This window comes from Chaetodon auriga, chromosome 4 (assembly GCF_051107435.1).
Source record: "Chaetodon auriga isolate fChaAug3 chromosome 4, fChaAug3.hap1, whole genome shotgun sequence".
Classification (NCBI taxonomy): domain Eukaryota; kingdom Metazoa; phylum Chordata; class Actinopteri; order Chaetodontiformes; family Chaetodontidae; genus Chaetodon; species Chaetodon auriga.
In genome coordinates, this window is record NC_135077.1 from 25,607,200 (window position 1) to 25,634,214 (window position 27,015).

General features: G+C 41.5%; 1 protein-coding gene and 1 non-coding gene across 8 annotated transcripts in view; one reads left to right on the forward strand and one right to left on the reverse strand.

Moving 5' to 3' along the window:
- kcnq5b (potassium voltage-gated channel, KQT-like subfamily, member 5b) overlaps positions 1-27,015 on the forward strand; it is a 116,988-nt gene that overhangs the window by 80,581 nt on the left and 9,392 nt on the right. For 2 of the 7 annotated variants that reach the window (XM_076729376.1, XM_076729379.1), the window contains exons 2-12: positions 1,808-1,898; positions 3,346-3,472; positions 8,811-8,986; positions 13,093-13,218; positions 14,632-14,742; positions 15,981-16,076; positions 17,102-17,196; positions 19,117-19,143; positions 21,265-21,321; positions 23,367-23,590; positions 26,156-26,267. In XM_076729376.1, the coding sequence (XP_076585491.1) occupies positions 1,808-1,898; positions 3,346-3,472; positions 8,811-8,986; positions 13,093-13,218; positions 14,632-14,742; positions 15,981-16,076; positions 17,102-17,196; positions 19,117-19,143; positions 21,265-21,321; positions 23,367-23,590; positions 26,156-26,267 (1,242 nt within the window). The remainder of the gene's footprint in view (positions 1-1,807; positions 1,899-3,345; positions 3,473-8,810; positions 8,987-13,092; positions 13,219-14,631; positions 14,743-15,980; positions 16,077-17,101; positions 17,197-19,116; positions 19,144-21,264; positions 21,322-23,366; positions 23,591-26,155; positions 26,268-27,015) is intronic. The other 5 variants (XM_076729377.1, XM_076729382.1, XM_076729378.1 and 2 more) reach the window with 3 other exon arrangements.
- trnag-gcc (transfer RNA glycine (anticodon GCC)) lies at positions 25,320-25,390 on the reverse strand. Its single transcript has one exon. It is a non-coding gene; the product is annotated as a tRNA-Gly (tRNA).

The window sequence follows — 27,015 nt, forward strand, 5'->3', positions numbered from 1 at the left end:
CACACCCACCATTTTCACACAGGCACCATTCAGACGCTGGATGTTATCCTGATGTCCCCCCGTTTTCCAGCTTGAAAGACTTCCTTTCAGCTCTGTGATAATCTGAGGTCAATTTGGCACCGAGGGGCTGATAGTAAATCCCCAGTCTCTACTTCAATACAGCTGTGGGGACGGACAAACTGCATTATGGGTAGAGCAGATCTCATATTGCCAATAGTGACATTTGTACAAAAATGAATTATATTGGGGAAAAGCATTTTCCAATAGCCCCGCAGTAACGATTGAAGCAGCTCTGATGACATCATAACATTGTACTCACTAAGAAATCCAGTTGGAAAATATGAGCCTGTATTTTCATTATCTTCCATGCTCTCCTGTTCACACATACACTACACAGACTGTACAGAATGTTAATTTTATAATCTTCAAGAAAACCTCATTGTTATACTGATTTTGCCTGGTGTGTATTCTGCTATAACCATTGAATGTATGTACCTCCCTCTATGATGCATTTAGCATTGTCAGTGACTGAATCTGTCACTCCCACACTGTTTCCAAATGTCATACACATGCACATTACCAAAACTGAAAAAGCCGGTGCATGCCAACATTGCACGTAACTTGTGCACTTGCTCATTTGTCGCCTTACACTGTAATCAGGATCTGAACAGCTGGTGCTGGTCACTAGGATGAATCAGCTTGAGTTCCATGTAAACAGATGGAAACACATACACAAGGTCTGACAGACAGAGTGGCTGCTTGAAGGGCAATTCCTGCCCCAGTTTTCAAGCAGGTGCCGCCAAATCAACCAGAGCTCAAATCTTAAGTCGTGCATACTCATAAACCAACAGAGAATTATCAGCAGAACATGCAGCCCCCCTCAGCTTTACTGAGGGGTTCAGCTCCTTGTTTTTCATGTGCACTACCTGCTCATACTGTCACGAAACCATTGGCCTGAGAGTGAAGTCTCACCGTTTGAAGTGACAGTTTTTCACAAATTTAGAGGCCTAAAGGTCAGAGCTTAGCCAAAGGTCTCCAGTTTGAATTATTGATGTATAACTGTCCAAACATGAAGCAGGACATAAGTGAAAAAAGCCATGCCTGCTTTACTTAAGCCTCTCCTTGGACAACGTTGAAAAGTACACGCACAGCATGTCAACCGGTCTTTCTCCAGCAGGCTTAAGAGGAGATCTGAGATGATAAAACACAGATGTGCTCGCACCGTTTAGCATCAAGAGCCACCGTAACTCTAACCCCCACGCTCATATTTCAGACAACAATGTGTTTTTGGAAGATTTATACCACGGAAAAAAAACATGTTATGGTTATGAAGATGGAAGGCTACGGTTTCCTGACGGAGGGAGTGTGGAAATGGTCGGATGTTGCTTGTTTTCCAATAGCCGCAGTTTCACTGCTTGTTTCTTGCAAATCATGTTACACAAACAAGCATGATTAACTTGATATCTCAGGAAATTGAATAATAGTTAGGCTCATGGTTCACTGCACAGAGGAAATAAGTTCTGTGATTGTGCTGCCAGGTTGTTCGTGTTCTGGTTCTCGTGCAGTGCCAGAGTGGGTTCAAGAGTTTGTCACAGAGGAAAGTACAGCCGACAGTTCCACTTTAGTGCACATTTCTATGATCAACAGCATATTTGTGACCAGTGGAAATTATGTTTTGGAACTTGAGATCTGATCTGCTGGCCAGTGTGGTGGTTTCAGAGGTCAGACCATTGATGTCATCCTGTCCAACTGTGTGTGTACGTCCTATTTATGATTCTCTCATTTGTTTTTCTGTTGTTCCGTTTAGGTTCATCTTGGTCTTCAGCTGCCTGGTCCTCTCTGTGTTCTCAACCATCCCGGCTCATCAGGACTTCTCCTCCTACTGTCTCCTCATCCTGGTAAGAAACTGACCAAGCATCAGCCAAAAATCATTTTCTGTCAACAAATGCTAGTTAATGATTTTTCCCTTAATGATACCTTTTTTTTTAATTGCACACCCTCAAACTAGAGCCTGACCAGTAAAGCTGCTCGGCCAGCATGTTAGAAAAAAGAAATTGTAGTGTAAAATTGCCAAAGATATGTTTAAAGTAGTTTAGAAACTGTCTCTAGTACAACGTCTGTGAAGACATTTTGCCTCATCCAACAACTCGTTTACACTTGATTTCAGTTGACTCTAGTGACTCTAACAACTGCTATCCATCCATCCATCCATCCATCTATACTGCTGTATATGATTGTAATTTAATGATTTTAAAGCACTTTGTTGTCATTACAGTATGGCCTTGTATTATATATAATACAGTTCATTAAGATGCCATATGATCACATTTGTTTGAGGCAGAATGTTGCCAACATGAAGCATTTTTCTTTAGTCTTATCTGGGCTGTAGTCAGGTCATTTTTTTTTTTTTTTTTTTTTTTTTTTTTTACATGTTACATATGTGATATGTATTTGCCTGTACAGAGGTCTAAATGCTGTTTCTAGGTTCCACATTGCCAGCACTAAAATTCTGCTGGTGAAATAGTGAATGGTCTACTTGTTTTTTTCTTTCTGTCTTTTTCTTTTTGGCCTAAGAATAGTTAAATTTTACTCTATCATGTTTTAGTTTTAATTGTAGAATAGACATGACCTCAGTTCCCTCAATAGATGACCCAAAACCCTGAAGTGCATGTGTTGAGGTAGAAAATGGATGTCAATAGAAAAACTGAGCATTTCTTAGAAGGGAAGATGTGAAGAATCTGAATTCTGATTCTGAAGAGTACCTCCTCTTTGAAGGCATGCCTGGACTTCCAGATCAGTCGCTCATTTATTTAAGTGTCTGCCCTCAAACTGGCAACTTTACCGACTGGAAGCACTAATAACACTGAACGGAGTTCAGAGTTGCCTTCTGAAAGAAAGTCAGGGAGGACAGAACAAGCTACTGGTGGGCAAAAAGGCTTTTTAAAGAGACTCGGGATGACTCAGGGTGTGTTTTGAAGAAGCCACTAGCTGAGAGGAGAGGTTGCTTTTTTCATACTCTCGATCATTTACTGCACTTGAATGCCCCTGCAGAAGTAACTGCCATTTCACAAATTGCACTGCGCTAATTGCATGAATGTTTTTATCTAATGGAAGCTGAATCAGTATGTGTGCATTAACAGACATGTTGTCAGAGCCATTATCAAATACAATACTTTGTCAACCTGGCATCCATTTTCATGATAAAAATGTTCCATTAATGATGCACAATGATAAGTGCTGATGTATTCAGAATCTACACTAACAAGCAATGACTAATATATGATTACTCTGCTACCATCATGGACACACTGCCAAAACAGCTATTGTTTCTGTCGTGTTGGACAGGAGTTTGTGATGATTGTGGTGTTTGGCTTGGAGTACATCATCCGGATCTGGTCAGCAGGATGCTGCTGTCGCTACAGAGGATGGCAGGGACGACTCCGCTTCGCCAGGAAGCCTTTCTGTGTCATAGGTGAGTCGCTGGACCATTTTGGTGAGTTTCTTTTGTGGAAACAGAAACAGATAATTCCACCACAAAGTTTTTTTTTTCTTTTTTGGTCCAGCAGGGGTACCACTTCCTCTCCTTCATTGTTTCACCTTCCAGCCACCTTCCTCTTGCCCTCTAGTGGACCACAGTTGTCCTCTCTGTGAACGCACTTTGATGTTAGACGTAAGCCCACTCCACAGCACGCTATTGACCATAGTTTGCTCGTGTCATTTTCAGTTGTGGTCAGAGCTCATAAGAGCAGAGAGCATTTACGTAATGAGGTTGCATTAACTGCCTTTTATTTTTTCCACTGTTTAGACATGGATCTCTGCTCCTTTCTTGGAAAGCACAGTAGGGTGCTTGAGGCAGGGAGAGCAGGGCTTAGAGGTCACGCAGGGTGCCGTGAGCTCCCGTCGTCACACTTTGTAGCGCTGTTGTAGGTTGCCAGCACTGAGGGAATATGAGCAAAACAAAAGGGCAAAAATAAAGAGAGAGAGAGAGAGAGAGAGAGAGAGGCAGAGACAGTCTGACGGAGAGTGTGAAAAAATGAGAGAGATGATAAAGTGAGAAACTCTGAGCGGTTAGGAGACAGATGGAGGTGATGCAGGTACACATGATGATCAGTCTCATTAAGCGTTTGTTGCTCTGACAGATAAACCTAATTAATAAATTAGTCGTATCATTTAGCTGTCTGGGTTCTGGCTCACAGAGAGAAGCCTGTGACCGTGCCACATAAAATAGCATGTCTCTGTGTCTCCATATACTGTCAGTGTACCTCTCACATTGTTTGATGTAATCACATTTAACATGCGTTTGAAAAGGGAATTATGGGAGATTTGCATAAATTCATATAATGTGCATATTTTGTTTTAGATTACAGCCCAGCTGACAAAAAGATTCTCAAAGTTGTGATGTCTCTCTGAGGATGTTTCTTCTTTTACTGTGCAGATAAAGGATTAAATAATGTGGCCTGTGTTGACTGGCTGATTTGAATTTGGCTCTAGAAGATCATGGTGCTGTAGTGAAAACAACATGGGAATAGACACATAATGAAAGCAGCAATGTTTTTTTCTTCTACAGTGGCACTAAATCAAACCTAAAGACCCTCTGCTGTACCGACTGGTACCGCTTTGTTATTTTAAAGCGATACCAGCCGGTGCAGCAGAGGGTTCATCCCATTCCTCTGGTGGAAAAGCTGAAATGAACAGTCATTCCCGCAAATCATGGCATTTTAAGAATCTAATTGCTTGATCAAAGCTGCTTTATTTTCCATTAAAAAACTAAACTTATATTTTGTCAGAGTATACTGACTATACAGACTATACTGAGCACAGAAGATCATTCTTGACCTTGTGATCTGAAAGAAATCATGCTAACTCAAGGTCCACTTATTAGCTTTGTGCAGACTTTTAACCATACTCATAGTTGGATAACACACATATATCACATGATGGCATCTGAGCCAACTCCATTAACCAATGGTTGCTGGTGCATCATGCCAGAGTGAACTATTCTGCTAAGCAGTTTATTTGTGGCAGCAGCAATCCTCAGTTACACACTTTCAAATATGCACGTGAACAACTTGGAACAGCTGGAATTTAAAGAGCCATATTCTTACCAAAATAATGCTCACCAAGGGAATTCTATGAAATCTCCGCATGTGATCAAAACGTCATTTTGCAAACAGAAATTTAACAATGAAAATGTTCTTGACTGGTGAGATTTATACCTCCGCACCTCAGAGTTACTGAGACTGTGTTTGTTTCTGTTCATGTATGTTTAAGTGTAGTTTCCTGCATGTGCATAAACATACATACTGTAGCTGAGTCCCACAGTGACCAGAATGAACTCATAAATTACTGGAATACAATTTCACCTCAAGTGGTGTAAGCAGTTGGTTTGTCCACTGCAGTCATTTAAAGCTCATTAGGGCCAAATGCTTCAGTATGGACACTCCCTGAGGACTGAGAAAGAAACACAGCTGCTAACAGCCTGATTGAATGGCTCCTGCTGCACACTTCCCATCGTTCACTGGGGCTGGCCCTCAGGAAATGCGTTCATAAATGTGTTGGAATGGTGTGGCGGAGGATGGACCGTGATATCGCACAGTCTTCCTGATGTGTTTCTCTGATTTCCCTGTTGGGTTCCACACTTGAGGGTTTGCCTGATGGTCAGAACACTTTATGCTGTGCCGTTCCCATGTCTTGTGTAAAGAAGAATAATGACCTTGAGTTATCATTTCCTCGATTTTCTGTTATTTTGTTTCACTGCAGTAGCTGTGGCCTTTTCCAATGGTGATTATCTCAATTTGGAACACGCCTTACAGAAATGATGGCACTGTACTGCACATCGGATGGCAGCTCAGGAAATCAGCGCAGCACTTTCAAGGAAAATCCATCGATTTGGGTTCTTCAGAGATTAAAAGACTGAATAGTTCACTCCCACCAGATTTTTTTAATCTATTGGTGCCTCTGTCTACATCATACAAGATGAGAACGTCGTACTGTGTTTGACCGAATTGTGCAGTTTGTCACGACAACACATGTTGTACAGTTGACAATTGTCATCATGGCTTCAGTAGATTTCACATTGACCAGTATGAAGAGCAGACTGGGTTTCATTTTCTAGCATGTAGGATAAACCTATGTCACATACTGAGCGCGTGGCACTTTAAAGTCATGGGCATTAACCAGGCATGGAGGGGCTAATGGTGCGATCACCCCGGATTCTGGTCCCCATTCACTATCACAAAGTCACCCCTCCTCATTGGTTTCACATAGAAAATAATACAAGCAGCAGATTCAGCAGAGACAGTGTGCTGAGTGACAGAATAGATGTGGATGAGCACTAGTGGAGTTGTAAATTTGCCACAAACACCGTAACACTGATCAATACTGTAAATGAGGTAGTATTACTACTCTCACTTGTATGCTTTATACCAGAGTTAATGGAGTTCCATTTCAGGGGGCTAGCACATGATTGATGGCTGCACAGGAAAACCCATGAACTTGTCAAAGGATTTGTGATTGATCTCAGAATGACTTCTAACATTAAAGTCCTTCAGTGCTGAATTCACCCGTTTGCTGATGAGGCAGATCACTTTCAGTTCCATCTTTCCTGAAACCTCTTTTCTCCTCAAGCATGCAGCGTTTCTCCTGGCGTGGCTTTTCTTACTTCCAAATTGTCCACCCAAATACAGCACGAACAATGATGGCGGAACATAAACTGTGCGACACTCACAAGGTGCTGCTAGTTGCCATGCAACCAGCTGCTTTCTACAAGTTTTCATTCCTAACCTGACAAACGCTTGACGGGGCCAGTTTGACACACTGTATTGAATGCAGGCTATTGAAAGTGAAAGTCCAGAAATGGGATGATTAAAATATAATGCATGCATTTCATGTCACATTTGCGGGCTGTACAAAATTTCAGGTTTCTGTCTGACATATTAAGAATACCTGCTCTATACTGACACACACACAAGCACAGATACAAAAAAAAGACTTTAGACTTTGGAGACTTTAGACTGCTTCTTTATTGATGCCAATTTGGGAAAGTATTTTGTCGCAGTAGCAATTAAACATACAGATGACCACAGAAAGTATACAAGATTTTTTTATTTTTTATTTTTCAATAAAGTAACACAAAAAGTGACAAAAAATATAGACAGGAATAACAGCAGTAAGCTAACCAAAACCAAACAAAACCACTGTCATTTTCCATGTGTGCGCGAAGTTTAGGATTAAAAATGACCACACACTCACTCATACTCAAATGCACACACACACACACACATTCATCTTTCTATCATTCACTTTCCTCATGTTTCCCCTCTGCTCCTTCAAAGGGGGCGAGCCTGCTGCAGCTCTGCGGGTGCACCGGAGGGTGTCATTAATGTATTTTTCATGGTGCTGCCGCTGACTTTCCCTCTCTTCCCTCTCCCCACTGTGGGTCAACTGCTCTATGGTTTAGAACAGGAGCCATTAGCCACACCTAGGTCAGCATTTTCTCTCAGGAAACGGGTTCGGTGGAAGGACAGAGGCAAGAGGGACGGTTATATATGAGGAAAAACGTCTTGCACAGAGTGAACTAAATAACACGACTGAAGGCTAGAGTTTCACATGGCACGTCACTGAAATGGAAGATCTGTTTGAGAGAGGAGTGAAGGGGGAAGAGGAGACAGAATGTTATTTCTTCAGTCACTGGGGCTTCTTACTGTGCTTGTCTGTGCTCTCTGTGGGTTTGATGTTATTCATTTGTTCGTTGTGGTTTCTGTGTGAACTTCCTCTGAACATAGTCATATCTGTCTGCACATCTACCCCTCTGTGCCTTTGTTTGTTGGTGTTTGTCTGTCTGTCGGTCATAATCTGCAACACATGCAGTAACACAGTGAGCCTGCACTTATATGTGATTATAGGAAAATGAATTCAGAAACAAACCTTAAACCTGCAGACTGTTAGAGTCTCAGTGGAATGCACTGCAGAGATCTTGAACATTTCAGTGTGAAGAATATTCTTCATGGGACGGCGCGTTAACCAATTACCTCTTCCCCGCCATCCTGTTTGTGTCTGCAGCAGATCGATGTGGTAGCCAGGAGACTTTTGCAAACATGTAGTGTATGGAGAAAGAGTGCACAGTACATTACTGTACTGTTGGTGCCCACAGAAGATTATGTCAGCTACAGCAATATGGAGCCTTTGTTGGGATAATTTGCAACAGTGCGGGATGAGTTGCAGCAACATGACAGACATCGAGCCAGCCTCCAGGCTCAGATGAGTCTGGTTAGGAGGCCAGTTTCACAGTAAGATCAATGTTAGTAAGATACATTTGTCTTTAGGTTGGACTTTTAAGCTATCAGAGTTGACAGAGTTCTGCTCTTATGACAAGTCTGCCAGGTCTCCTGCTGTTTTCACATGCATAAGCATGTGTAATCTCTATATATTACTTTATCTTAGATGAAATCATTGTTGTTTCCCAGTATATGGGTGGTCCAAATATTGCTTCTGCACCAAAATGTCTTAAATAAAACATAGTTTGAATCCATGCTCAAATGTGATGAACTCGATCCACTTGAATTACATTATATTCATCAGTAATGAAAAAAATATAATGAAAATAAACAACATGAACACAGAGATGACAAATAAAAGGACGCTATGTTCGAATATGTTTAACTTCCACTCAGTTAAACATATCCGGATCTTTCTAAACCTGACATGTATGAAGGTGATGCTAGGTGTCATGTATTTTGTTTCCAGGTTTAGATCATAATGTGTTATAGTTCGGTGAGCCCTTGTGTGTGTGTTTCCTCTCTGCCCTTCAGACATCATAGTGCTGATAGCATCAGTGGCGGTGGTGTCGGCGGGCAGCCAGGGCAACATCTTCGCCACCTCGGTGCTGCGGAGCCTGCGTTTCCTGCAGATCCTACGTATGGTTCGAATGGACCGAAGAGGGGGCACCTGGAAGCTTCTGGGCTCTGTGGTCTACGCACACAGCAAGGTGGGCACCACAGAATAATGGCCAATACAAACACACACACACACACACACACACACACACACACACACACACACACACACTCTTGTTGCTGTTGTTACAGAACAAAATCCTTGGGAACTGATGAGGTTTCTTGTTTGCTAGCATGGGGCCTTGAGTTAATGACCTCCAGTGTGATGTCTTTAACTCACTACATCACCATGCTGATAAAGTACAGTATGTAATTAATGGTAAATGCACCCACATTTCTACTCTGTATTTCATTTTAGATATCTGTGAGTAGTTTTGGTTGTACGCACCAAACATCCATGATTCAAATCAACAGTTGAGCCCAAAGTCAGTCCAGTCACTGCCCCTTTCTTGTCACTGTACACGGAGTAATGCAGAATAACTGCATGGTGGGATAGAAAAATTTAACAAACCGCGTCATGTCTCAAAATGAGTGAACTACAAAACTGACGGTGATGGAAACGGTGTCAATACATCAGCCTGGGATACTGACTCAGGTGCAGCCCTATAGTTATATCAAACTGTACATATCAAAGAGAACAGGAACACAGATGCTGTTTTTCTGGAACAAATTCAGAAATTCCTGATATTAAATGAATCCCTGGTAACTGGTAGAGAGCTGTGTTGCTGTTCTAAACACATTAATAGGTACAGTAGGAACAGCAGAAGAGTGCACAGCCCTGTATCAAGCCTACCCTGATTCAACTTAATGCTCATTTTTGACTTTTATTTGATAGAGTTGTTTCTAATATTTTGTCCCTCTTGTGTATGTAAGTGGGATGTACAATCCATTATAAACACCTTTAAATGTAATGTGTACTATACTATGTGAACTAAATGTATGCATACCCGTTTTCTTTGTATGCTTGTTATGTATGGACTGAAGGTATTCACATAGTGTTAAGTTGGATTGTTCAAAAATTACCAAATGTCATACAATTTATCACAGAAAGGTTCTGAAACATGTGATATGGTTTTAGAACCTGAAGTGTTCGGCTCTGCGTTGCTACTGAAATATTTAGGGCTCAGTTCAGCATTTGTGCTCTGACTTGTTCTTTTCAGGTATTTCTTGCCTTTTCATACCTCAGCTCACCCTCATCTCTCTGTGCTCCACCTGGACCGACCCACACAAACCCACCGACTTCTTTTTACTTCTGTCAGTATGACCCCCATAGAGGCCAGAGGCCGGGACAGGCCATTGTTGCTGCACATTCAAGCTGAATAATCAATGTCACATTTTAAATGAACAGTTCAAATGATGTAAGACTGTGTACTGTTCGCAGCGAGGATGTGTTTGGTAAGGGCTTTTTTCAAAGGGTTGTTGGGTCACTGAAGATGATTCATGGACGTGTCTGCCTGGCAAATGTTTCTAGTACTTTCTGAGTGGAACAAATTACCCCAAAACAACCAATTATGCAGCCTTAAGTAAAAGAAAATGTCATCACAAACAGCTTCACCTAAATTACAAATACATGCTTTCTTAGCTCTGCTGATATTCAGCCATACAGACAGTTTCTGTTTTGTTTGTCCAGGTTTTGAGAGATCTGGCTCAGCTCTTTGCCTCCCCTTCACTACGATGTTGGTGAACAGAATTTAATTTGCAACGCCACAAATATACTGTCCACTGTTTTCAAAGGGCCTATTTCTTCTGTAGAAAGCATTTCCATTTTTTGAAATGCGAATAAATCAATACTTTGAGTCACATCAGCTGCAGAATGGAGGAATGATGGCGTAGAAGATGTTGCGCTTTTGAATTGGAGTCTATCGGCAACAGCATCCACCAGCTCCCATGAGGCTGAGGTGGTGGAAAGCAGTGGAAGGCAGGGCCTAAAACAACAGAGCTGGCCATTCACAGCAAATATTATGTGGATCTCTGTGTAGTTTGCTGGTCAGAGCTCTACATAGACCAAAAACTGAACTGACCATGTGAACATTCCTTGTACTATGACGTTTAAGACCTGTGTACCTGCAAATGCACTGCCAATAGCCAGTAGCTATTAGCTAAGCAAAGCAAACTCAAACTCAAACTTTATTTATTTATATGGCACTTTTCATACTTAAAAAGCAACACAAAGTGCCTCACAGAGGCTAAAAACAACAAAGAAAAAAAAAAAAACAGCCCTCTCGCGCCCATAACTACATACAGAAACACATGCACAGACAGACATGTACGCACGCACACACACACCCGCACACACACACCCATACAGACAAGATAAGGGGTAAGACACCTTTGGGGGCCATCCACACTGAGAGGGCCCCTGGCTCATGACCAGGGGGCGCCGCCCAAGACCACCCCGACCCAGGCAGACGGGAGACCCCACACCAAGGTGCAGAGGCCTCCAGCCATCCAGGCCAGAGCCGTCCCCTCAGCAGCGCCCCCATCAGTAGGCCAGGAGCAGTTCCCAGTGAGGGGGGCCCCCATGAGGAAACGCTTGCCCTAAAAACCAAGGACCCCCATGAGGAAACACTGGAGCTAAAAATCAAGGGACTAAGACATAAACATAAAATGAAATAAAATGAGTAAATGAAATAAATAGCAATTAAACATGTTGTCAAAATATGCAACTAAAATAAGATACAAACAAAGATAAATATGCTAAGAAGCGTGATTAAAGGAATAAGATAAATCAAACAAATCAATTGAAAGCCTGATTAAAAAGGTGGGTCTTGAGCCTCTTTTTAAAAACATCAACAGTCTCTGCGGCACTGAGGCTCTCCAGCAGGCTGTTCCACAATCGGGGTCCATAATAACTAAAAGCCACCTCCCTGTGTGTTTTAGTTCTTACTTTTGGAATGGTTAAGAGGCCAGTACCGGAGGACCTCAGGGTCCGCGAGGGTTGGTAGGGTAAAAGTAGGTCACATAAATAAGAAGGAGCATCTTGTATTTATTGATGATCCCTGACGAATATATAATACAACTAAAGAGCCTGACATCCGAGGCTGTATTTTCGTGTTTTGTTTTTTTTTTATCCATTACTGACTGTTAGCTGGTTAGCTAATAAAGCACATTAGGGATTCTGTATGTACCTGCAACACATCACACATGGACCCAGACAATTGACTAAATCAGAGTGGAAGAGAGGGACACTCTTTAACACAACAGAATGTCCTGAACCCAGCCTGAAACCCAATGCTTGGTCTGGTTGGCACTAATGATTTCATGTTTTTGCCTCAGCTTACCTTATGAGCTCCATTTAAGCATGGTTCACTCCTGACAGCATCATTTGACTAACAGCTAGATGGTAGAATAGGCAGAATCTTCATCTACATCTGCTTTGTGCTCAGAATTTAGTGTCCAGCCTGCAGGAGGTGGCATTAATTTACCATGTGCCTGCTCCTGTACACTTACACAGAAGCTGCGAACGGCTGTGCTTGCAATTATTTTTAATGCTGTTATTTCGAGATCGCAAGTTAGTTATCGGGTAGGTTTACCTTGTTATCTCCAGAAAACGAAAGGCAGACTTCTCAAAATAACAAGATTATCACGAGAAAAAAGCTTTTGTTTTCTTGAGATCAGGGGATTATTATGAAGAACTCCAAAATGAATCTCTGGTTCATTTGATCACGCCTGATTTCAGCCGTCCAGGTCACTGTCATGACTGTGTGGGAGGATTCACAATGGAACAGTACAGTTACATGCACTTCACTGATCAGTGGGATCACTCCCTGATCACACACTTTCACCTTAGATCGTCTGCTACACTAGTCAAGATGCCTGCTGCCATGGCTCCTGATCCCTGATAACATTAGTAAAACAAAGAAAAGACCTTTTGTTTTCTCGTGGTAACGGGTTGATTTATTTAGGTCTCTATTGTAAAACCCTATTGGAAAAGCAGAAGGGACCGTACCTGCGTGTTAGAAAACAATCAGCAGAGATTGAAGCGGATTAAAATCACAGATTCAGATAAGAGTCATAACTTTCACTTGCATTACCTGCTCATTCGATTACATAGAAGGTTTTGTCCTTCGAGTTCATAGAAAAGCAGATTTAGGTTGATCAGCAATGACTGTTCATATGCTAAAGTGACTGTGCATTAACAAAATTCTCTTTTCTCCATGATTACACTCTGAAAGTCACTTTTGACCTCTGCCTGCAGGAGCTGGTCACCGCCTGGTACATCGGCTTCTTGGTTCTCATCTTCTCTTCGTTCCTCGTCTACCTTGTGGAGAACAAGTTTAACAAGGACTTTGCTACCTACGCAGATGCCTTGTGGTGGGGCACGGTGAGTTTGGAGGAATATCTGCATCCCTGCCTACCAGGATTCAGTAAAAAGTCAAGATGGAAATGATGACTTTAACAGCTGTTTCACTACTCATAGAGATGTGAAGCGTCTTTGCTAATGTTTTCTCCTGTTCGCTCTGTTGTTGCGTCTGAGCATTGACATCTCCTCCATAAACATTAGCCCTGCATGGCTCCATTAACCACCATTTTCATATCGGCTCAAAAAATCATAATGGTACTAAATGGTTACAGCCACCTTTGTCATTCAAGGGAATCAGAGCCTGAATGAAATACAATCCATAGAGATCAGTCTGCCAAAACAGGGAGGCAGACAGATGTATGCATAGACAGATAAAACAGAACTGAAGCCAAGCAAGTAGTTCTGCAATGAGTGCCAGCTCCAGGTTTGTTTGCTGCTGTCATTAAGTGCATACACTGCACTGAATGCTTCTTTTCAGGCTCTGGCTGAACACATGTGAATAACTCCATTCAGTTGTCTCATTTTGATGTGCTGAGTACCATCACTATGAATCATTATCACAATTAATTCTGTTTGTTCTTTTATTAGAACCTAATTTGTTGGTTCCTTCTCGATCAAGTCATTTTAGTCAGTCAAACATGTCATACTGTCAACGTGGCCTCTCATTGTGTCTTCATAGCTCATCCTCATAGGCTGAAGTAGGCCTTCACACAAAGAGGACGACAAGAACACACATACTGTGCTTTTTTTTTTATCAAATCAAAACATTTTCAGCCACGGGCTTTTGTCAAGGACATACAGACTTGCTCCTGTAAAGCCTCCTTACAGGTCTAATCACTCAGATGCGATTGCACTGCCTGCAGCCATAATTTCAAATCATGCCTCGATGTGGCTCAATTCAAGCCGCATGCAAAAGAAAGTTATGCACACCAAAGTACATTGAAGTTAAAGTAAAACAGGTTAGCTAGAGCAATCAGAAATCATTTGTGTCACTCAAACCCCCACCCTGATGTAGCCATGTGGATAGTGTCTGTCTTGGTGGTGACATTTAGAAATATTTGCTTTAGAAACATCTGCAACCACCTCAGTAATACAGCAACCAGTGGAATTTAGCTTTTTCTGCTTAAAAAAAAAAACTCTTTCTAATACAATACCCTTTATAAGGCTAAATAAGATCTAACTAATGGCTTTCTAATGTTAATAATAAATCATTTAGTTTGAATAATTAAGGAATCGTAGATTACATAGATTCATAGATTACAGTTATTAATATCAATGTTTGGGTTGCCAGGTTGTGACAAAAAATCTTCAGATGAATGTTACAAGTATATCTAATGATTAATGAGTTAATGAGTTAATGAGCTGCTAATAAAGAGCCAGAGCCTCACTTTAAGCATCACTTAGGAGCACATGATACGTAATTTGTTTTCACAGATCACCCTGACAACCATTGGCTACGGGGACAAGACACCAAAGACATGGACAGGACGGATGCTGTCTGCAGGGTTTGCTCTCCTGGGCATCTCGTTCTTTGCCTTGCCAGCAGTAAGTCTGTACTCTTCAATAAATCCTTCCTTCTCTGACTTGTCAGTTTGTGAAGCTTTCAGTGGCTGCAGTCATGTTATATCCACTCCAAGATCAATGATATTTGATTTTCTGTGTTTTGTCTTATATTTGAATGCAGTCCTGTGAGGGAATATTAAGTAAATATAATTGATGTACATTTCTTCCACTTTATATGCATGGAGCTTTTGATAAGATGATTGATTGTATATTTCCTATTTTACTTAAAGGTAATCTGTGGTGTTTTTGACCTCTAGTGGCTCTGTGGAGCAGTGTTTTATGATATACATTCCTGCCAGTGGTTTCACGCGTTTGAAGCCATCATGCACCGAGACATGTTGCAGTGCAGCAGCAGCAGCTCGTGCTAGCTAATGTTAACATGAATGATAAACTATTCAGGTTTCAAAATTCTCCAAAAATTGGCTTTTGAGAGGAAAGAAATATATTCAACATGTTTGCTAGACCTCAAGGATACACACAATAATTATAGACGTAGTTTGTTTAGCAGAGGACTCCAGAGAGCTCTTTTAAGTCCTGCTTTATTCAGTTCAAATTCAGAGAAATTCAGTCAATTTATGAAAAATCTTCTTCCACATTAAAAGTCTGAACCTAAACAAGTACATGTAAATGAACTCAGTGTAGTTTGACATTTTGGGAAATGCACTGATGAGCTCGCTCGCTGAGATCTGTACTCGCTCTCAAGTCTAACTCTGGTGCAGGAGGCAATTACGTATTTTAACTTAGCATAGATTTAACACAGCTAGCCTGGCTCTCTGCAGAATTTAAAAAAATCCTGCCTCTACCAGCACTCCTAAAGCAAACAAGTCTACATGTTAAATGGCATTTGTTAAATGCTCACACAAACAGAAATGGAAAACTCACAGTTTGTGGATTTCAAAGGGAATTCTGCATACACTGAGCATGTGGTGTGTGCCGGAGCAAGTGCACGCTAAATCTGTTTTTCTCTGATAATTCGAAACCATCTTGAGACTGACATTGATCTTCTCACCTAAATCTCAAGATAATAAGCATATTTCCCAAAATGTTCAACTAGTCCTTCAAGAAAAGTAAATATATGAAATATGATTTTCACATTGACCCTGTCATTTTTCATGCAGCCACAATGGAAGTATTCATTCATGTTGTAGTTTCTCAGCAGCTCAGTGATACTTGAGACATACACATGCATCCAGTATTTACTGCGATTAATATCATACCAGGGTATTCTGGGCTCAGGCTTTGCCCTGAAGGTCCAGGAGCAGCACAGACAGAAGCACTTTGAGAAGAGGAGAAACCCAGCCGCCTACCTCATCCAGGTAAAGCAGACAGCCTGCTGTCTTTCTGTTTCTCTGGCACACATCACTGTTTTTGGCTGGAAAATCAAACATTTTTTTTATGATGAATTGTAGTTATTCAAAACAATACGGCACAGAATCTGAGTAACCTGAATGCCTGCATATTTCTGTAATGTGTTTAAAAGCCCTAATTGATTTGATCATTCTCCAGTTTCTCTTTTCCCCCGTGGACTCTATGAAACCCTGAAACTACCCAATAAAAAGCACATAGCATGTAGCTCCACTCTGTCCAGCCCTGGGCCTCCTCATCTTCACTTTGCAGCTCTCTAATCTCTGGGAGGGGTTTTTGCCCCTCCAGACTCTCCTGTGTTTAAGAGCAGAAACAGCAGTTTGGCAGAGCCATTCTTGCCACCCTCTTGTCTGCTTCACACATTTCCTTCTTTTTCACACACGCCTTTTGTTTCATCCTGTACATTGATGGTGCTGACCTCACGTTGCCCTCCTCATATATTTCACACGCTTCCTTTTCCTCCCCTGCTCTCTCACCTACTTTCCTCCCACGTGCTTCTCCATTTTCTTCCTCTTTGGCCTCTCCTCCCACCTTTCTTTCCCATCTTATGTTCCTATCTCCCCCATTCCACCCCCTCTTGGCTCCTCCTCTTCCTCTTCATCCCATCCGTCCCATTGTTGTACCAGGCTGCGTGGCGTTATTACTCCACCGACAGCACCAGGCCCTACCTGGACGCCACGTGGCGGCACTATGAGAGCCTCCTGCCTTCCCACAGGCATGTATCCATGCCTGACCTTCGCCCAACCACAGACGTGTGACACACCTGTTTTTTGGTTTCACTAATCAGCTTTTTTCATTTGTTTTCTACTCTCCTCATCCTCTCCTTTCTCTTTCTTCTGACTCCCTCCTCTGCCTTGTTTTTTTTTTGTACTTAATTTTTTTTATCCTTTCCATTTATCTTTATCTTTTTTTGTGGGTCGGGGGGTCTCCTTGTTTTCTATTTTCTTCTTCCTGGTTTTGTGTATTCTGCATGCAGTGTGTTTGGCGTAGTTATGCGGCTGATGAGAACTCGGTTTCCATTGCTACCTGGAAGCCTCACTTGAAGGCGTTGCATACCTGCAGCCCTACAAAGTAGGTACAACTATGGCAGCTGGTGTCTGCATTTGGTGTCTGTGCCACTCTCACCTTTTCCTGTACTTTAATGATGTATATTTGAAGTTCCCACTTCTAAAATTGTTCAGCCTTTTCACTTTTTTCCTTTCCATTTTATTGAATAATGTATCAACTTTGCTCCTTTTGCAAAAATATACATGCACTGATGTGATTATGTTCTTTTTCTTAAGAGAAATTGGTTCACAGCCATCAAAAAGACTGATCATTTCCAGGCTATGTTAATTTCAGCTTGCTTGAATTGACAGATAAATGCTGACTTCTAAGATATCTCTAAATAACCCTTCATTTTTGCTGCTGTCATATAAATGGGCATTTTATCCCTCCACAGCATTCACACTGAGTTAGGCTCTGCATTTGACTAAAGTCATTTAAGTGCTCAATGGTCCAGAGACAACTGACACTGCTGTCACTTAGAGGGATTGAAGCAGCAATTTTAGCATTGGCCCTCCATGGCGTATCTTTTATGATGGCAGTTGTGGCCTCAATGAGATAATGAGGCTTTTTTTTTAACTTTAGTCTCCTTAAATTGGATTGGGTGGCCACTGACCACTGATGCTCTGAGCAATTTAGACGTACAGTGCTTATACTTCAGTGTCGACTGCCACATCTATACATGAGGATACAGTATGGATCACTATAAACAAGTTCCCACTCACAATCAAGTACGTGCACACAGCAGCAGGGGGTAGAAAATCACTGCCATGATGTCATGATAGCTATTTTCACTCTTCACCTATACAGAAACTTTCTAGAAACCAGTACAATAATTGTTTCGAGGTCCATTTGTGTGTGGCACTCATCTCTTTTCCAGACCTTTTTAAACAACACCCCCCAGTATGATCAGTACATCTGGAGCAATAATGCAGTTAGTAGTAATAACAGCATTCCAGACTACACAAAGTTAGCTATTGTAGGTGTATCCCAAACCATCAGTGGGCAGCACAGGCTAAAAGTAGAAAAGCCCTGGGAGGGTTCCTTCTTGGGATATTGAACATTTTTCATCCGTTGCTTTTGTAATTCATACAGTGTACGGCACAAAAAATACTTTCATATCGATCTCCCAATCAAACACTCATTCTGGTCTGTTTTGCCCCTGTGTGTGTGTGTGTGTGTGTGTGTGTGTGTATATGTCTGTACGTGTGTGTGCATGTCACAATGGTGTCACTCTGAGATCCGTGTATGGAGCCTGGAAAAATTGGGAAAATCATCTACAAGGCATATAGTTTACAGTTAAACAGTCATAATACACTTAATGCACAAAACACACAGTCTGAAAAACAATACTTAAAGTGAATAAGTGAACAGATCTTCACCTTCTCTTGTTGCAAATGCTTCCTTAGTTTGCATTGACCTGCATGTTTGTGGTGAGCCTGCTATTTGTTAAGGTCTATTTCCCCTGGAATGCTTATTATTGATCGATGTGTTCCTCCCTTCGAATCTTGTGCAACAGACAATGCTCTCACTGCAAATATCTTCCTGTCATGCTGACTTAGAGGACCATACCTGTGTGCATGCAGGTTTTAGCCTCAACTCAACACTTTCATCGACTGTGAATGTTAATGATTTAAAATAGACATTAGCTCATAACGGTAATGTTACTTTGACCAACACCTATGCAGACTGGATGTTCTGTTACATTAAACAAGTCTGCTTAAACGAGTCTGCTCATGGATTTATACATTCAAATGTCTGAAACACTGCAGCATGCTTTGCAACATGTTTAGCTGTAATGTAAAGCCTTTGTGCTTTGTAGTAAATGGACTAAGATGTGTAAAAACACAGGTATGGTCCATTGAGAATTGTGCTGACTTGACTTGAAGTTTTATGAAAAGATACTTTAATGTAGCTTTTTCTCTCCTTCTTCTCTGTCAACTCCAGGAAGGAGCAGGGAGAGTCGACCACAAGGTTTGTGTCTCTGTTGTTTCACTGAACATTCACTGTCTTCCATTATGTTGTAGCTCCATGCAGTTGTAACTTAAAGGTAAGGCTATCAAACATAAATACATTTTTGGTTCTGACTTTAAAGAGAGTGACAAGTACAAAATGTTGCCTGTCTCCAAAGTTAAATAGGCTACTTTTTTTATTTCAGATCTTAATTCAGCAACACAGCACAACAACCTGTAAACACAACAGCAAGCAGTTGGTTATTTATGCAAGCAGCAGACATGGAGCAACATTAGCATTCATTTAGTCATGTTTCTGGCCACCTGCTTTATCTTCTCTCCCTTTTTGCTATGTTCACCTGCTAGTCGCTAATTTAGTGTGTCTGCTGTTTGGTGCTGGGCAGGCAGCACTCAGTGGTTTGGACAGGGCTTGGTTAAGGTGCAGGCTGTTGAACCAAAGAACAATGAGCTGAAAGACACGAGTGATGACTTTAACATTACACAGTCATTTTTTTTCCATTGTTAATATAAGGTAATGCTGAGTTGTGCAGATTTAAACTAAGGTATCAAATCAGCGCCAGTATCAGCATTTTTCAAACAAAATATCAAACAGTATCAACCTTTATAAGGCTAAAGTCTCCTGTTGCTCCACTTCTGCACTGCCACTGAGAGCGTAAAGTCGCCCTTACTGGAGCTGTTTAAGGCCGTGGGTAATGAAATGTAGACCTGCAAACAGTGAGTCAAGCTAAAAGCACTCTCATTGTTTTTCATTTTTCTTTCTTTTTTAACACTTGTACTCCAAAACACACACACACACACACACACACACACACACACACACACACACACACACACACACACACACTAATGCTGAGGCACTCAAATACAAGCACTCATACAAACTCACACTCTGCATTTTTTTAGCCATCCTCTTGCCTCAGTTATCTATTATACTCTTGTTAGAAATAATGTTTTGTATAAGTCTGCTCATATTACCAAATTTTCTAATGATATCAGTGCTCCTAATGTTAGTCTTTTAGCTTATGCAGTTTTGGAATCATTTGTGGAGCACGGCATGCAGGGCAGTGAGGGCTGAGTGATGTAATGTGTTGTGTTTGCAGTTATGAAACACCGAGCAAACGCTTGTCTTCAAACACCACAGCAGCCTGAAGCCAGTCATCCTGTTTCTCCCCTGAGACTGGTGTCATATACTGTAACTATAACACATTGCAGCGAAACCAACAAATGTGAAAAGTCAATAAAGGGCCAAATTAAGCAGACTGCAGAGAGTCAGCCTCACCTGCACACAGGCAAGAACAGAATTCATCCCACACAATCTGAAGTGTGTCTAAAGAACAAGGGAGGAGCGTTCCAGCCTCCATCTTTTTTTTTTTTCTATGCAAACCCCCTACTCCTGGATTTATAGGGAGTCAGGGGTTTACTGCAGAGCTGGAGAGGAGATTAAAAGCAATGCAGTACAAGTGCAGCAGACTTACTTTATTTATTAGCTATATTTATGCATTAATCTTCATAGTAGTGTATCACACATCTGTACTGATAAAACACAGCTATGGGACATTAAAAGCACATGAAATAGCAAAAAAAAAAAAAAAGGTCTGCATCTCACTACCCTCGCTGAACCCACAAGTGTCTTATCTAAAGGTTACTGGCCTCACGCTGGTGACTCAGGCACTTGTTGCCATGGCCCAGCTGAATTCGCATAGTTAAATGAGGGATATCGACATGAAGCATGTGAGTCACCAAATTGCTGCCTTTTTCAAATGGTGCTGTAGATGTTCATTTTCCTCTACTAAGCTCAATTGCTTCTGTTCTGCTGCTTCTAAATGTCAGTGGTCGACGAATTGAAGCGCCAACAGAAACTGCGCTTGATTACTTTATACTTTACAGCCTTCATCCATACAGTCCTCCGAAGGATCATTGCATTTACACGTCAGACATTCAGGCTGACTTCATGCAATATCATCCAAGAAATTATTAGTAGTGTCACAGTAAAAAGGGCAAAGGGAAATAAGGGTAAAGAAGCACTTTGTTTCACAAAACGTTGAGCGGTAGAAATTTCCTTTCCTCTGTTTCTGCATCATGTAACACATCACCGTATGTCTATCTCCCCTTGATTTTTTAGTAAAATTCATAGTAATAAACAGAAGCTACTGAGGAGACGTACCACTCGGAAACATAGGTACACAGTGTTTCTGCTCCCGTTACATGACATTTTTATTTGGGAATGCTGACTAATTCTTGGTGCATGGGTATCAGTAGGAGGCTGTGCAGCCACAGAGAGTGCAGAGTAATTAAATATTGCAGGGAGACATCAGTCGGCTTTATGGTAATACACTATCTGCCTTTGTTTGATCTTTGCCTGAGCAATGCGCTACTTCTGCCTGTTGTGATTTTGGTTTTAACTACATTTGCTTTCAGAATATCTATGCCTGGTTTCATTCTCAGTAGGAGATTCTTGGAAATAATTAACATTTGTAATATTTTTCCTGACTGGAGGGAGATGATTGCAGAGATTATCTTACGTTGTATACTGCCATTATTTTGTTCCCCACGCAGCTCCCCCTGTTGCATCTTAACTACATATCACACACCATTCCCTATATCTCAGATACAGACTTTACACTCTATGGTACTCTATGGTAGTGACGACATGTTGCTGCCACCCAAGCGCACACATCATGTGCCTCTATAGCCACAATCATTAGATAGGTGTGGTGATGTTCTATATATTTTCTTGTCAACAAATCCAATGAAAAGACAAAGACCAGGACTGTATTGATTTTAATAAGTATTGCAATGTAGCCAAACTCTGATATGTGTACCTTCTTCCTCTGCGATAACAATTCCATTGTTGTCCAGAAACTATGAAAAACACTTCAGTGAGTCACACTGTTACACTGTGTGACCAGTTCCTTCAATAACACAAACATGACCACTGTAGTTTATTTTGACTCAATCCTACACCCTCTAAGTAATGCATCCAGTGTGTTGCCTGACAATGCCGTTAGTCCCACCCATGGCACTGATTGGCTCATCGTTAGCCCCCCACAGTGCTCAGTGAATTTTTCAGACGAATCAGTCAACTCAGTGGAGTGTGTGGATCCAAAGTTCTGGACCCAGGCAATCAAATGTGTATTAACCCACAGGTGAAAGTAGTCATATACAAATGCACCATTTACTCCTATTTGGGAATGGTTTGTTAACACCTACAGTACCCTGCTGTTTTAGGAAATTAGTGAGCCCTTTTTGAAAACAAAACCATATGTTTGTGACCCATTTTTCAAGATTTACTTCTTCAGCAGGAACGCATAGGCTGGTGCCACATACTGGATTGAGAAGTCATAAATGGTTGAGAGACGTGTTTGGTTTTGGTCTTTTCACTAGGTTTCCTGACAGTAAGAAAAATATAGATACAAGCCGTATCCTTTGACGTAAAGCAACACACATACGGTACCACTTTTAAATGAGCCATGCCTGATGCTTGTGCACTGCCTTTGCATGCAGTCATTATGTAGGTCTACCTGCATCAACATGGACTCACTCACTCCCTTCCTTTCTCTGTATCTCATTATCCTGTTCCTTCACTCTCCGCAAGTAATTTTCATCTATTTTCTTCAATAACTCACCCTTTCATGGCATGGAACTTATATGCAATAAATCCTATAGCTTTAAATGTTAAAGGGTATTGTATGTAACATATCACACTGTCAGCAGAAATTAAAGTATACAACATTTAACCCTTTAATATAACACTGCACTGTGACACTAAATGCTCCTCTTAGCAACATGCTAACGAATTGGTCACGTACAATGACATACTGCAGCTGATGCAGGGGACAAAACGTGAAACGTGCACACATCATCGCACAGACTACAACACACAGTCAAAGCATCACACCTTACCTGAGCTTGCATTGTATGTAAGGCACCTGCTGCAATGCTGCAATGCATGCTAGTTTTTCTCCATCTTGCCCTGCAGCCCTTCACCTTTATATTAGTAGATCAACTTCTGAATGGTGACTGCCACATGACAAGATCATGCAAAGGAATAGCATTGTGCCAGAAGTCTTGGATAATTCATGTTGTTGCCATAAAACTTCAGTCATTACTAACATATCTATATCTGTCTGTCATCCCACCTCCTCACAATACCGTTTCTTTCTTGTTCTTCTGCTCACTCCAACTCCCCTCTGTACCACTGTGAATCCCCATTTCACTCTACAGTCAGAAGCTGAGTTTCAAGGAGCGGGTGAGGTTAGCAAGCCCCCGAGGTCAGAGCATCAAGAATAGGCAGACCTCGTCGGTGAATGACCGGCGGTCTCCAGTGGCTGAGGCCGGGACAGAGGGCACCAGCCCTGCCAAGGTACAGAAGAGCTGGAGCTTCAACGACCGCACACGCTTCAGACCCTCACTCCGCCTTAAGAGCCAGTCTCGCTCCACCACTGACAGTGAGTGACTGCCCCATTATTCCACTTCCTCACAATGTTTGACTTTGCTTTGCATTCATTAACCGTAGTATAGTTTGGGTTGGTGCAAATTCAGGGCAACTAAAAGGCAAATTCAAGATAGAATTCATTCTCATATTAAGCCTACACAGGACATGTTTAGCTTAGCTTAGCATGAAGAGTTAAAAAAAAAGTTTCAAGCTCCAAGTCATGGTTTTACGGGGGTTAGGTGCTGTACTATTTCTTGATTGAAGTCTCATCGTCGCCGTTAGGCTGCCAGGCAATTAAAAAGCTATAGCGGTGTTCTTTTTTACCTTTGGATAGAGCCAGGCTTGTTGTTTCCCCATGATTCCAGTCCCCATGCTAAGCTAACCGTTTTGTGGCTGTAGCTTCACATTTAATGGACAGAAATGAGAGATATTGATGTTTTCAGCAAAACCTCAGCAAGAAATAAATACTATTGTCAAACTATTCACTTAAGTCCAAGAGTAAAATGCATGAATTCCCCAATTTCACTACATGTATTTAATAGAGGTGTACTGGCCAACCATCCAACCCACCAGAACTGGTTTTGCCCACTAATTCAGACAGCTGAGTGGAGGAATGCTAATGGCCGTGTGCACTTCCTTCCCTTGGCCTAGCAGTGCCGGCCTGGCAAGCCCTGCTGGGTAACAGCCAGTTGGTGTTTGTGGGTGGACTGATGGATTGATGGAAGGTGGGGGTGGTGAGCTCCAGCAGCCATATGAGGTGTCAGAGCCGGCCAGCTGGCTGAGGCCTGCTGATGCAGGCGAATCAATAACTAAGCTCGCCAAAACCAAACTGGTTTGCTGGTTAGCCATACTCTGTCTGATCATTCACTGTCACTGGCATGTTTGGCTAGCAGAGATGTTAGAAGATGAGAAACATTTCCTTTCATTATGACTTTAATTTGAAGTGAAATATGTTATTTTAATAGAGCAAATCTATGTTTTGTCACTGTCCCAGTCAGTCTCTATCTTAATAATGACTAGGTTTGTTTGTATATAAACAGCACATGCAGATTCTACATGCTGTGACCTACTGAGCAATGCTAATCTAAGGCCATTTACAGTATTTACTTAAATAGAACAAATGGCTCAACTCTGCAGTCCAGCTCTTGTCCTGCAACCCTCTGCTTACCTCCTCAGGGTGTCATAACTCAGGAGGCCTATAAACCGCCTTCACAAAGCTGCATTGTTCAGATATATCTGCACATATACCAGAGACCTATTCTTTTCTACAAGGTCTGCTGTTCCAGACACCACTTAAAACACTCTTTCAATTTCTATCAGAACAATCTGTGTCTACCTTTCACCCTCAGTTCAGTTCTCTTGATTCCTGTCAAATTCAGTCAGCTCGCATGCGCTGTTGTAACCTGAGTAATCCCCAGTATCAATCAGTCAATCAATCAATCAGGCTTTAACAAAGATGCATGCAAACCCAAAATTTGCCCTTCTCTTTTACTGAGGAAAATTACGAAGCCAGTCATTGCAGCTGTGTAATGTCTATGTGTATGTGACAGGGATGCTTTTAGTGATAAACCAATGGAGCATTATTGTCTAACTCTGCAGACCTACAGAGCATTTGAGCGTCTTAAGGTTCATTGTTTTCAGTGAAAAATCTGATATTGTGCTAACAGATTAGATTCAACTTTATTGTCATCATCACAGTGCAGCACAGAGACAACAAAATGCAGTAAAGTTTAAGAAGTCGCTGCACTGGCCGGGAATCGGACCCAGGTCTCCCGCGTGGCAGGCCAGAATTCTACCTCTGAACCACCAATGCTTGATACAGTTAGCAACTAGCTGGTGTTCATTGAGAGCATTTAGCAGCTAAAGAGCCAGATATTTCCCTCAGGAGTTGGTGGGGACAAAAAAACACAGAGCTGAGAGTAAATAAGAATCGACATTTTTGTCATTTTATTGGGATATTTTTTCCAGCTTGTTCCAGCACCCTCAAGTGGCCAAAAAATGTAAAAATGCAGCTTTAAAGCTTTTTCTGAGTGTCACTTTTGGAAATTGATGTGCGTTGTTCTATTTAGCTACAATTAGTTGCAATTACAAAGCGTTGCTATGGTTAGAATTTGCATGTGAATGATTGGGAGAATAAAACTGTGGCGAAGGCTGATTATAAAATCAGATGTTTTTTTGGACGTGGGTGGGAGGAATCTGGTCACTGACTGCATGCCAAGTGAACTCAGTGGCCCACTTACTACCTGTTACACATGTCACCTGTTTACATACCGTGCTGCACATGTTTTGTGGTTTAATAGAGATCACTTGCACTACCTGCACCTACCTCATACTGTTTATACTGTTTATACTTCATGCCACTTGCACTACTTACATGTATTTATACCGTTTTTTTGTTTTGTTTTGTTTTTTTTTTTGGATATCATGACTATTTGCACCTCTGGTTCTGGCTATTAGCAAACTAATGCAACACATGTAAATGCTTTGTCCCTGCTGCACAGTGGCCTGTTTTTGTAGGTGACATAAGGTCGTCTGATCAATGAACCAAATCCTCCTTTTCTGTATCCTCTCTCCCAAGCAGCAGATTCCAACATGGCGGGGGAGGATGGCTTTGATGAGAAGGGCTGTCACTGTGAGATCTCAGTGGAGGACTTGCTGCCCTCAGTCAAGTCTGTCATTAGAGCTGTCAGGTGAGGCAAAGGAAATGAGACTTCCTCTTTCACTCCAGCTAACACTGTATTTTTCTGCACTCAAGGCTGTGTGTAAACGAACCCTGATTGCAACACATTGGCTCGAGGGATTTAAGTGACCGGAAGATATTTTTTTGGGTTATTTTTAGATTATCTTTGGTTCATGTGATTGGATACAGTGTTGAGAGACAGGAAATATGGTTAGAGGGAGTATTAACACTGCAAAGCTCTGTAAACTGATCATGTCACAAGGACAGTGTGTGTCTTAGCCATGTAGAGTCCTAAAAATAAATCACCAGTCAGACTTAGTCATAACAAATACGAGAAGCTGTGGTTGAACCAGCAAGAATAAACTCTCACTTACGGTTACTGATTTGTGGTTCAGCTGTTGCATTTGTCAAATCTTAATAAAAGATTGGATTTAAGATAGCTGTATAATCTAAATGAAACGTTAGGTTTGACTTTGGTTCATATTTATAGTGTAATCAAAGATTAATTGATATGGTTCAAACCTATTGGGTTTTACAATAAAAGATGTTCAGTTCAGAACTGAAGTCATGCGCTGGCTAAGAAATGCTGTCATGTCTTACTCCCATGAGAAACACGTGGGCACTGGCAAACATTTGACAGTGATCTTTTCAAGACATCCTCATACGTAAACGACTGAGTAGGTCGACTACCAATGACTCACAAAACAGCATGTATCGCCATTGGAGAGTACCAGCGACAGTCTGGTATGACGTAAGCA